We start from the raw sequence: 13,165 nt of genomic DNA on the forward strand, positions 1-13,165 counted from the left end.
GAAGGATGTCTGCTGCAGTCAAGTCCAGAGAGCTCAGTTTTTTCCAGAAAGTTGGTTTTTGTTGGGCAGGAAAGCACAGCAGCTCAGCGGTGGAGCATCACCACCCACACACGCCAAGTGGATACAAAGATGCCATTGTTTTATTTTGATTGTTTTCAAAAATCAAAACATTTTCAAACACAACTAAGGTACAAAATACAGCATAAAATGAGAATTTATACTTTTTTTTTTTTTCCACATAGAAAGCAAAAATATATTCAGAATGAATTCCAGAACACTTTGCAGAGCCAATTGGTAGCTGACATCCTGCTTGTGAGAGCTTCTCAGCCATGGGGAGAGGTCACTGAATTTCTGGGAGATGCACAAGTACAGCAGTGTATGTAGGAAACCAGAATCTTCTGCATCAGGACTCACAGTTAATAAGTCTGCACGTTGTGCTGCCTAGAAGTAATGGGTAATGCCCTCCACCTAACTGTGCCCCTGGAATACTGAAGTATTCCTGCTGCAGGGGACAGTAACAGTTCCTTTTCTAGGGTCTTTTGTTGGAAAAGGGACTTGATTTTCGCAGAGGAAACTGGTCAATATTTCAGACTAGTCTGTCATCCAGCTCCTTAGTTACACAGGACACAAGGAAGTTGAGAAAGACAAGGGGCTGCTTGCAGGAGCAGTTTCTGTCATTTATAAATACTATGAACATCAACAGCAGTTCAGGTATCTGAGAGTGGCTGCCTTGATCAGTCTAGAACCGTTGTAAGAGCTGCAGTGAAACAGTGAAAGCCTCCTGTGCTGCAGATCTGTGACTGAAAGGACCAGTTTGTTTAGCTAGGAAGAGACAGGCACACGGAACACTTGAGGTCAAGACTTTTCTTGCAAAACTTCCTTGAAAAGAAAGCCATCAGTGACCTACCCTAATGCTGAATTCCCCTCCCATCAGTCTGGACATGGGGGTTGGATTAGATGATCTCCAGAGTACCTTTCCAACCCTAACTATTCTGGGATAGCAATTGGCTTCCTCCAGCAGCAGCACATCTTGCCCTTACAGAGGCTATGATTCCCTTAAGATGATGAAATCATTGGTTTAACTTAACAGTGCTCTTCTATTTTTCATAAGTTCTTTCAGCCCAGTTTTCTCTCCTAAAAAGCAACTGTTTAACTGAACTGACCAGGTGAGTGTCCTTATCAGGAGCTCCCACTGGAGATGTTCAGCTGAATTCCTCCTTGAACAAAGAGCTGAGCATCTTCCTCAGGGGAGGCAACAGAGCAAGGAGTCGGTGTAATGGTAGGAAGCTGGTAGGGCTCATGCTGTCTAGAATTCCTCCACAACCTAGTGAATCAGGCTCACACCTATTTGACTAAGAGAGGACAAAAGGCCTCCCTGAGCAGCACTAAGCAAGGTCATGGCACAGAGGTCGTGGCACTGAGAAGCCAAACAGGGCCTTCCTCTCCTCACCCCCCCCCCCGAGTTCCTCCCAGGGAAGGTCCATCCCTGGCTGCTTCTCCACTGCCCAGGCTTTGCACTCACATTCCTCAGCTATAACTGTTTGCAGAGCTGGCAACAGGGACCACTTCCACATTTCCACATCCTGCACAGCTCAGGGTGCTCTGAGGTGGCACCTGGAGAGCTCAGCAGCCCAGCTCTTCAGTCAGCTGGGACTCTTACAGCCAAGAGACTGACAGAAGTGAATCTAAGAAGCAAAGACTACAGATTAGGAGATTGACTGCTCTCATCTGGCAAGTACTGAATGCACAGAAAAGGGGAGTTTCTGTAATTCCCAAGACATTTTCACCGTTAACCTGCAATTCAAATATAAATTTGGGGCATATATGGATGGAAGCTGGTTAATAGCAGAAAGGAGTTTTTATTATGGAACCTGCAGCACAACTTGGCTCCCTTCTTGGGAATTCAGGAGGGGCAACTTTTGGGGAAAGAATGCAGAATAAAGAATTCTTTTGGCACAGAATTTTCACAGAATCTAACGTTCTGTCTCTTCAGGATTATCTCCCCCACTTCCTTTTAATCTGATTAGCAATACAGGATTCATTATTAACAATACAGGATTTCCCCTTGTTCCCCTCAAGGGCAGAACTGGGACATGTTAGAAAACCCTCTCCCTTTTCTCACCCAGAAAGGGGTACAACTACTTCCAGGGTTTTCTTTTTGCCTTCTGCTCTGGAGCAGGAAAGACCCTTCCCTGCTGAACAAAAGGGAATTACAGGCCTCTGAGCAGCAAAATAACAGTGACTTTCTAGGTTTTCTTTTTTGCTGCTTTCCACCTTGATAAGCAATGCTATAACCAGCCATGGAACTCCTTATGCACAAGACAGTTTTGATAAGGGCAAGAAAGGGGATCCACTTTTTTAGTTATAGCTACAATCCAACACCACACTGAATGATCCAGCTGTATTTGCTCACCTTTCTGCAAATTTTAAGACATTGCTGACATTCCAGACAGCAACTGTTCTACTGCAATTCACTGAAGCATCAGCAAAATGCAGGTTCCTTGGGTTAGTTCCAAATCTAGGAAGTTAGAATAAGCCTAGGCAACATTCCTTGAAGAAATAGGATTTTATCTATCGTATTACTGGTGCCACAGTAAATCAAATTCAAAACATCTGTGCCTTTTATAGGAAGGGGGCATGTACATGTAAAATGCTGGCAGTTTTTGTTGAATCCATAGAGAATCAGTTCTGGACTTAGTACAGTATGTCCCAAGAAGTGTTGCTATTCCTGTTACCACTCTTTTTTCTTCTCATCCATGGAGACTCCACCAGGACCCAGTGCAACCACGAGGAGGAGCCCTCCAATGACAGACATGGTCTGGAAGAAATCGTATTTGAGGAAGTCGTGCATGGGCTTGTAGGCTGGGACGGTCCAGAAGGCATTGAAGTAGATGTTGATGCCAAACAGCCAGATGACCAGAGTCAAGGCAGCCAGCTTAGTCTTGAAACCAATTGCCACCAAGATAATCAGGGCTGTGCCCACAATGTTCTGCAGAATCTGCAAGAAAAAAAGCCATGAAAAAGGCCATTTACTTACACAGTTCTTAAATAGATACACCAACATCAGACCAGAGCTTGGATAAGTTCAGTTGTCATGGCATGGATAACCTAGCAATATTTTCTACAGTATTAATTTTACTTATAGATTTCAACAGCATTGAGAAGATCCTGCAGCCCATCTAGGCACTGGTGCTACAATCTAGTTGCTCAACTCAACTTTAATGCTGGGATACTTACAGAAAAGAAGTTCATGTCAAAGTGTAGCAGTGTCATGAACATGAGGACAAGCAGCACACGTCCCCCCAGCTGCATGTACTGCTTTGGGGAGCTCTCCCTCATGGTGGGGACACCAGCAAACATGCTCTTCCCCTCTGAGCGGGACTCAGCCAGAAGCAGCAGCAAGCCTCCCCCAAGGGCAAGATTCCTACACAAATGGGGAAAAAGGAAAAAAAAAAAAAAGGAAAAGAAAAAAAAACAGTTTAGTACAGCCTGCACTGATCTATATCTGTAAAGTCTTATTTGACAATTTCAGTAAGGATTCTCTCTATGTGAGTGAGGAGTGACTGGCTCTGTGTTAGACTTCCCAGCCCCAGCAGCACCGAGCACACCCAGGATTTGTGGCAACACAGCCTGCCAGGGAAGTCCAGCACCCACCACTCAGGCACAGTTGCTTCAGGGGCTGTTACAACACGAATTTCGTTGTGTTCAAGTTATTCTGTACCTCAGGTTTAGCCATATATGCCAAAATAGTTCAGAGGTTGCTTTGAGAAAACAGAGCAGCAGCACTGCTGAAAAGTTACACATTGACAGGGCTGTAGTAAGCCCAGAGTGTAGCTCCTGTGCTGCCTCCCCTCAGAGGGGTGCAAAGGCAACACCCAGCCATCACTCAGGGCCTGACAGCAAAGCTCAGGTTTATAATCTTCTCTTCTCCTTAGGGAAGGTGTTATGAGGTTTAAAATCCCAGAAACCACTCCAGTGACCACATGCTGTAGTTTTCTCAGAAAATGGCTTCAGTCATGCAGAAACAGAGTTGCTATTTCAGCCATTTAGGAAATAAAAGCAACTCTGATCAAGTGTAGACAGTTGAGCTCTCAGCCAGGTTAGCAGCAGAAGCACTTGGATCCTAGTGGGTTAGGATTAGTCTTTCCCTTCCTGAGCCTGCTGCCTACAGTTTAACACAGACTCTCCTGCTTTTTTCAGGAGCTGTCATTTCTTCTTTAATGTAAATGCATCACTTGTAAAATCTTTCTAGTAAATACTATGTACAAATGTAATTTCCTCTGCCACCAAGTGTCAGTTTTCATTCTGTTTCCATAAAAAACTTCCAGAAGCAGGCATACCTCATCAAGAACTTCAGGTCCCATAGAATGCTGTATGCAATAGTCTAGGCAAAGAATAAAAGAAGTTAAAACACCATATAAATGACACTGAAGTCGTGAATTTCTGTTACAATCTCCAGTCTGTGCCAGCCACAGCAGAATTTGGTTATAAATACAATATAGTGAGGGAAACAAGGTAATTACATCAGTGTGGTCCAGCGAGTCTGTGTAACACAGGGATGGGAAGCCAGAATTTGATTTGTGCTTTAGGGCCCCCAAAATTCCCTGGTTTTGTAGGGGAAGGATGCTACTAGATAGGATCCTTTGTGATGGGAACATAACTGAAGGCCACAGCAACTGCAAGTTCCACATTTGGCTCATTAACTGACATCCACGTTAAATTGCCAGTTACTTCTGCTAAATTGGTCAAGGTCAAGTATTGAATGAATGTCTCCAAGCTGACTAATTGCAATTACATCTATTGGGCACATCAGGAGAACAGAAACAGCAAAATAGTTCAATGCCATCAAGGACTGGCACTAAGCCAGGGTGGAGAAAAATTCCAGGGTTGCAAGTTATATTTAAACATGTTGGGAGTACTGGGGCTAAGAGAGATTTGAAAGGTACAGTTTAGAAGGGATGAAGATTAAGTCTTTTACCTGTAATGCTATAATTCCAAACAGTCCAAAGCAGGCATATTGCACAAAGTTCCTACTCAGCACCAGGATGCAGCCACCTGAGTTGGGGAAATTGAACACAGTTACACTTGGAAAAGCTCCTGCAGGAATGCTAACTTGGATTTTAGTTTTTCTTTCATAAGATAACTGTTAGGGTCATCATATTGTATTCCTTTTCCTTGAAAGGATACAACCCAGAACGTTTCTAAAGTCTTCCATCAGAAAGCAGTGACAGCCTCTGTCACTTTGACATGAGGACTGGCAACTGCATTAAATTAAGGTGACCCTCTACACAAAATAGTGAGGGCAAAAAATCTAAATCCAGACACAAGATAAGGCATTGGCAATCAGGAACAGCAGATCAGGGATATAATATAAACAGAACAGGATTTTTCCTCTCTCCATTTCTGACAGCCTGAGCCCATCCAGCACACACATAACAGTGCACTCCTTCTGGGATTATTTTGATTCCTGGGCTTTGGAAATATTTCTGACACAAGCACCTCACTCAGGCTTAATGCACCCTCTCCTGGGTAAGAATTTGCCTTGGAGATGAATGCCCATAAAAAAAGGAGGCTGAGAAAGTCTCAACATTGCCTCGTTTAAGAGAAAAGGAGTATTTAATTTAGAGAACTCTGGGTGTGGTTTGTAGTTATGGATGCATGTACAGAACTGAAACCAGATTGTCCTGATGGATTCTTGGTGTCTCTGACTCAGAGGTAGTGTGTCACAAGAAACTCTCTACAGCTGCTTCCAGGAAAGGCTGAAGCAGATCAATTCAGCGTTCTTTTCATTCAGCCCATGTAGTACTATCAGTTCTGAGCTGTCAGGAGCTATCAGGAAATCAGTGAGGCATCCCACGCTGGTGGATTAACAGGGCTGCAGCCACGCTGGAGTGCTCTGCTGCACTTGAACAGCCCCAGAGCCACTTACTCAGCTGCCCGAAGAGGTTTAGGAACACAAAGATGGAGGCCAGGAAGTAGCCACAGTTCCACGTGCCATCGATGTAGTCCCTCTGTTCACTCCACTGGAACCACATGCGGATGCCATCCTCCAGGAAGGTGCTGATCAGGCACAGCCGGGCCACGTGGGGCAGGTACTGCTTGGTCACCCTCAGGAACTGCAGGGACACACAGGGCATTAGCAGGGGAGGCAGGGAAAGGGACACTGCAGGGATAACACAGCCCTGCTCTCAGCAGACTGAGGTCAGCAGCTCTCATGCACTCAGAGTCACCAACATCCAGAGAGAAAGTGGGACTTGGATTTAATGACATGCTTCTTCACCCACTGGGAGCAGCATGGGAAACCTGTTGTCATTCTCCACTAGACTAGGAGTTGGAAAAAAGCAGAATCCAGCAGCACATTTCTGTGTAACAAGAACTGTGCTTTGATGGAGCTCTCGCTAATGAAGGCTGACCTTGGTTTTAGTTTCTCTATCTGAGGGTTTCATGTTACAGCTCAGCTATCAGATAGCCCAGAGCTGAAAGGGCAATCCTGCTCCCACCCATGTGCTCAGGCACTCAGCACCCTGGAACAACCCGGATTCAGGGAGTCAGGCTGACAGAAGACAACTTCTGTACAAATTAAAAAAACATTAGTAAATTGTTTGCCAAGCTCGTTCCCTCCAACAGCTCAGTGCAAAACAAAGCACATATACTTGATCAGCAGCAGACCTCAATTCCATGTAACCACTGCATAGAACTGCACCCTCTGTCCTCTCTAGGCAGGTTTTTAGTTCCATTCAAAGGAGCATCTTCTGCAGAAAGGAAACAGAGGTTTATAGCCACACTTCAGTGCAGTGGTTAAAAGGAAATGGTATCATCATGCAACAGGTGCTGAGCTTTAATTTTTGGGAATGGAAGACATATCTGGGCCAACTTCATCTTGCAGGCTCCTGGATCAGCTTGCTCTACAATTGCAACAATAAAAGGAACAAACATAAAACTGCCAGAGTCTACAGGGTTGTGTTCTACAGGGCTGTGGAGTGGGTTAGGACAAGTGTTTAATTGTCATCCTATTTCTAGGCAGCATTGGTTATTACTTAATTGAGACTTCCAGCAGGAAGGAGACAAAAGCCACTTCTGACAGTTTATTCCTGCCAGCAGCAATCAGTCAATACTAAAGCCTATGCAAATGACAAGCCTAGCTCACCGTGCAACCACAGATTATCACAAGAAAAAAATCAGCAAACATCCTTAATAGTCAATTAAATAGTTAATATTGGAACAAACTGCACTGTTGTCCTGTATCCAGAGTCCAAGGGTCAAAATTCACCTTAATCAAGTGCATTTTAAGTGCAGCTGTACTCTGCCTCCTGAAGGCTGCCACTTCAGGCTTTTTAAAGCCATGTCAACAGTTGGATGAATGAGTCAGAAGAGAATTTCTGATCTTTGTCACTCACTGAACGAGACACACATCTTGGTTTACAGCTTTCCTCCCTCCTGGGTTTCACTGTGAGGCTGAGGAAACTTGCTGAGGAATACTAAGAATAAAGTTCTTACACAGCAGAAGTCATTTGTAAGACACAGAACAAGCACCTTTGGTCTAGAAAGAAATGAAAGATGACAAGTGCTGGGAATCTGTAAGGAAAGGATAAAAACAGAGCTGTGGAAAGGCTGAAAAAAGCAGCAAATAGTGGAGAACATCTTCCTCCGAGCCTCATCTTTGCTGTTTAGAAGTGGGAGCTGACCTCATTTTCCCCTTCCCTGGAGGCACGAACAGCACAGGTGAAGGATCCAAGAAGACATTTAACATTTACCTGTTCTCTTGGCACACAGAGGAAATTTAACACTGGCCATTAAACACGAGTGCACACATCCAATGGGCTACAGACAAGTCAGAGAGGCTGCAGTCCATGGCAGATCCAGTGCTAAGCAACCTCACAGCACACACAGCTCCTGGAGCTGCACTCAAATTGAACCCCCTGTACACAGCAAACTCAAATAAGCTTCAGAAACAGCCTGTGGGAACAAAAAGCCAAGCCAAAGGAACCAGGAGATCCAGAGAGAAAGGAAGAGAACACCTACACCACGACTACAGGAAGAGAATGTAACAGGCATCCAAGTGATCTCACAATTAGATGATTTGGGTGTAAATCACTGGAGTAATTTAACTAAAGATGGAGTAAATGACAAGAAACATGAGAGTTCCAGCAGTGGGACTCAGTGAATAGCACCAGTCACCCTGGGTTTGGCCCTGTACAGCACTGTGTGCTCAAAAGCTACACCCTGAGCCCACTTCCTTTAAGATTCACACAGATAAAGTGGCACACGTGGGAATATTGCAGTTTGATCTCTGCAGCTAAGAAATGGGACCTGAAACACACCCTGCACTGAGCACAACACATCCAAATCCACTGATGGAGGTGGCAGCATTGAACTCACTACATCAAATAACTGCAGGGCTTTTTCTGCTCTGGGCTTTGCATCAACTGCTCTTCACTTGTCCTGTCTCCTTGGAAGAGGTGAAACATCATGAGAAAAGACAAGAAAATTCTAAATAAAACTATTCTAAAGAAGAACAGCTGGTTCTGTGTTGGTAGCCAGGTCACTGACATATGCCAGAGGGGCTTTGTGTTGCCACTTCCCCCTCTAGTGGGATTAGAAAGGCAAAGATAGAATTAAATGCTCCTTTAAGTTTAACAACCAAAGAAGTACAAGAAGATCCAGGGATCCCTTAATCAAAGTTCTGCTCAATTCCCCATTTTTCTAAAGGAGGACTGAAATTTTCAAAATTATAAAGGCCTGACCAAAAGAAAGGGCAATAAAGTGATTCATTTGGACCCAACCTCCAACTGTTTCACATTTGCTGAAAGTCCACTCTATTTTGATAAAAGTGCCTATACCATGGTACAATTACAGGTATTTTAAGTCAAATAAATGGACATGAGTTGGGAATTTTTGCAGCTATGTCCTGTCCAGGCACAAAGCCTTTTCCTGTGTATTCTTGGATCAGGGAAGTTCTGATAATGGTGAGGAACAGCACACTGCTCATGTATACAGAAACCCTCCTGAGCTGCACAGCATTATTAGTCTAGAGCTTCTGGTAAGGCATATCCCAAATATCTTGAACACTTTTAAGGGATTGTTTTGTTCTGGGAGAACAAATTCCTCCAGCAGCCTGGGACACCACTGATCATTCCTAGAAAAGGATGCTCAATCCACAAAGAAAAAAAATCACTTTCTTTCACCACCGTGGATACATTCACTCGAAGAGATCCCACCCCAAAATCATAGGGACAGCAAAACCCATCACATTCATTAGCCCAGTGCATACAAAATACTGTAAAAAACTGGGAATAGGCTTTCCCATTTATTTCCAAAGGCAGGAAGAGGGCTCTGACCCACTATAGCATTGCCAGCAATATTAATTAGGTTTTTAATTGCAGGAAGATTTCTCGATGCTTTTCCCTTCTGAAGTGTGCTTTACACCAATTCCCTTTTCCAAAAGGCTATTTATTAATGAAACCTTTAAAATGGTACTTTTAGTAATTTATTGCATTTTACTATAATTCTTCATGGGAAAATTTTTCCTCAGCTTAACCAGAACAAGCTACTTGGCTTATAATGATAAGCAGTGCTCTGCCATGATAAAGTTCTAGAGAATATTTCCAAAATCAGTTTTTTTAATCTAACTGACAAAGTTCAGACTAACAATGAAATGTTTTCTTCTCCCTTCCATTTTCTGGAAAATAGGATATAGAGGACAAGAAATAATGGGTTGAAACTGAAATGTAAATTAGAAATTAGGGAGAAATTCCCTCCTGTGAGTGTGGGGAGGCCCCAGCACAGGTTACCCAGAGAAGTTGTGGCTGTTCCATCCCTGGAAGTGCCCAAGGCCAGGCTGGACAGGGCTTGGAGCAACCTGGGATAGTGGAAAGTCCCTACCCATGGCAGGGGTGGAACAAGATGGGCTTTAAGGTCCCTTCCAACCCAAATGGTTCTGTGATTTTGTATAATAATTACCTGGAGGAGATACATCAGCATTTATCTTGAAAACCCAATTAAACTCCCCCAGTCTGGCTCTCCCTGCAGCCCTCTCACTGCTGTGCAATGACTCAATAGTCTCCTCGCATTTTTGTTCATGAATCTTTTTTTTTAACAGCAGAAATACCAAGCACCCACATTCCTAAGGATTTATTCCTAAAGATTATTACAGACACTAGGAAAGTTGCCTGAGATCTGCTCCCTCTTAGGAAGGGATTACAAAGGAGACACAATCCTAAACACTCTGTGCAGGCCTCAGTTACAGCTATTGGCTGCACTGAAGGGGGTGCCAAGTAATGTTTTAACAAAAAATCACTAAAAATGGGCTTAATTTCTGAGTATGTAAATTACTGAGTTAGTAACACTCGGCTGGTGTTGGTGTCCCCTCCACTGCAATTCTTACAGGTCAGAGCAGCCTATAACCAGCAATCTCACCCCAGGATTGCACCTCACTCGACCTAAACACGGAGATAACTGAACTAAGTAAAAAAAAAAAAATCCTCTATTTTTTCTCCTGCCAGTTCAGCTCCCCAGTTCAATGACAAAAGTGCTGGTGAGAGAGAAAAGGGGAATGTAGCCTTGGGAGAAGTAGGGCAAGCCCTTTCACTGACAACAGGCTGTCTGGCAAGCTTAGCTGCCTGTCAGACAGTGCACTAGTTCACCTCTGGATTAAGAGCCACTACTACTGCTGAGTATCTTGGCATCTAGGGCATAATTTGTTAATTCAAAGGGAAATTACAGTATCTGAGAAAAGCTAAGCTTTACTGCTTGAATTTAAGGAACAGATTATTCTTGCTTTTGTAAGAGACATTCAGGATTTCCTGATAAGCCATGGAATTAGCTCTAGCTTTCTCCCACAGGGGTTCTATGCTACAGAAATTAAGACTCATTATGTGTTGAGCACTAGTACAGAGAGTGGAAAAAGCAAGAACATCACTGAGAATGCATTCAGCTCCCAGATCAGCCATTGTCCAGCCTCCACCAGGGGAGTTTCAACACAATTTCAGCCCAAACATTCCAAGTATTTTTTTCATCCAAGATGAACTAACAGCTCCTGTAATGCCAAGTGTTAACTGCACAATATATACCAAAGGTTAGTGTTTAGCAAGTCACTACTGCATTGGTGTGACACTGAGCTTTAGCAGCACAGACAGCACTGAAAGGTTCTGATTGAGCTACCAGGCAGAATTATCACAGGAATTATTACTCAGAACACCATAAAAATTCTTTTGCAATCTGATGGTAAGAGGAGCAAAACTCTAAATTCTGCATCTTAAACACAGGACTCATCTTTAAACAGGATGTGGCCAAGCACAAGTAAATTTGTGCCATCTAAAACTCACTTCAGGAGGAGGTAAACTACCTTTAAGCTGGACAAAAGAGCTTTCAGCAGAGTGAAAAAAGGGGTGTTAAGGACATCTAGAAATAACCCCACAGGAATAAATAGAGAGGTGTTATAAAAAGGTCAGGACAAGCATTGCAAATTTTGGCAAGTAATGTGAACACTGCAGTGATGGTTTACTTTCTCCTCTAAAAGGAGCAAGAGGACAAGGTAAACAGAGAGTGACCAAGATAATCCAGATATCCCTTCAACTGAGTATTCCACACACCACAAGAAGCTCTGTCTCTGAATCAAGTTTTCCTTCTTACATCTGGAGGTGGGGAGGAAGTGCAGAACAGGTTTTCCCAGTGAAATCAGTGAAAGACACAGAGGCAGCACAGCCCCCTCAGAGCTGTGACGTGTTATTGTGCACCACACAACTCACACTAAATCACAGTGGTTGTAGAACCAGGCAGAATCAGATTTTCCAGCCAATTTGCTGAATATGATTACTTGCAGTCTCTTATTGTCGATTAGATGAATCACCATGACTGTGAAGATCTTTGCAACAGCATCCCCAGCAGAGCAGCTACTTACACTCAAAATATTCCTGTTGTCAGACATTGTAAGAGATCACAAACTTCTATTTAACAGAGAAATCACTCGGGCCTCCACTGAAATAAATGTAAGAAGGTTTACAAGACAACATCAGCTTGTTTGCTTTCCTTTTGCCCCAATCCTGAGCACAGCACCACGGTGCTGACCAACCTTTTCCAGTTTGGCCTTCCAGACATGGATCAGGGTTCCATGAAATCACAGAACGGTTTGGGTTGGAAAGAGCCTAAAGCTCATCTTGCTCCAAACCCCTGCCATGGGCAGGGACACCTTCCACTAGCCCAGTTTGCTCCAAGCCCTGTCCAACCTGGCCTTGAACTCTTCCAGGGATCCAGGGGCTGCCACAGCTTCTCTGGGCACCCTATGCCAGGGCCTGCCCACCCTCACAGGGAGGAATTTCTCCCTAACATCCCATCTAACCCTGCCAGCTTGGATAACCCGGTCACTCTCCCATCCCTGCCAGCTCACACCGGCTCCCCACACCCTCTGTGCCCTCTCCACCAGCCGGGACGGCTCCTGCTCTCCTTCCACTGAATCCCTGGCGAGAGAAGCCCTGTCCCCAAGGAGAACGGGCTGCGGGAGAGCCTCGGGCGCTCACCCCAGGGCAGGGGCGGCCGCTGGGCCTGAGGCGGTGGGAGCCGGGTCCGGGCTGCCCTCGGAGACAATTTACAGGAAAGATGGAAACAGACTACTTCCACCAGCAGGGAGTGAGAAGGTAAAGCAGAATGGCTAAAAATCAAAAGAGAGGAAACTTAGACTGGGTATTGGGAAGGAATTCTCTACGAGGCCGTGGTACAGGGTACCCAGGGAAGCTGAGGCTGCCCCTGGATCCCTGGCAGTGCCCAAAGCCAGGCTGGACGGGGCTTGGAGCACCCTGGGCTAGTGGAAGGTGCCCACGGCACGGCTTGACGAGACGATCTTTAGGCCCCCTTCCAGCCCAAAGCACTGCACGGCTCTATAATCCCACAAACCCGCGGCCCCGAGGCGGCAGCGCCATCCCGGCCTGCCTCAGCCGGGCCCCTCAGCGTGGCCCCGGCGCACAAAGCCCGCCGGGCAGGGGCGGAGGGGAAGGCGGGCGGGCACGCACCTGGTCGGCGAAGTCCTCGGCGGTGTTCATAATGTCGCTGTGGCCCATGGCGGGGCCCGGGCTGGCTCGGGGCGGGCGGGGCGGTGGCGGGGCCGGGCCGCGCTCGGTGCAGGCGCTGCCACGTCGGACGGGCCGGGCCTGGCGGGCGCCGGCGCGTGGGG

General features: G+C 45.4%; 1 protein-coding gene across 2 annotated transcripts; it reads right to left on the bottom strand.

Moving 5' to 3' along the window:
• Nucleotides 1-118: 118 nt before the first annotated feature.
• SURF4 (surfeit 4) lies at nt 119-13,163 on the bottom strand. Of its 2 annotated transcripts, XM_072936695.1 has the most exons (7): nt 13,005-13,095; nt 11,900-11,976; nt 5,930-6,116; nt 4,979-5,055; nt 4,341-4,384; nt 3,238-3,424; nt 119-2,998 (listed from the first exon to the last, which is right to left on the bottom strand). In XM_072936695.1, the coding sequence occupies exons 2-7, from the start codon at nt 11,924-11,926 to the stop codon at nt 2,732-2,734; spliced, it is 789 nt and encodes a 262-aa protein (XP_072792796.1). In that variant the 5' UTR covers nt 11,927-11,976; nt 13,005-13,095; the 3' UTR covers nt 119-2,731. The 2 variants fall into 2 exon arrangements, with proteins under 2 accessions (XP_072792796.1, XP_002199219.1); XM_002199183.7 differs by lacking the exon at nt 11,900-11,976 and having other exon boundaries at nt 13,005-13,163.
• Between the last annotated feature and the right edge of the window lie 2 nt (nt 13,164-13,165).

Source organism: Taeniopygia guttata, chromosome 17, assembly GCF_048771995.1.
Source record: "Taeniopygia guttata chromosome 17, bTaeGut7.mat, whole genome shotgun sequence".
Taxonomy (NCBI): Eukaryota; Metazoa; Chordata; class Aves; order Passeriformes; family Estrildidae; genus Taeniopygia; species Taeniopygia guttata.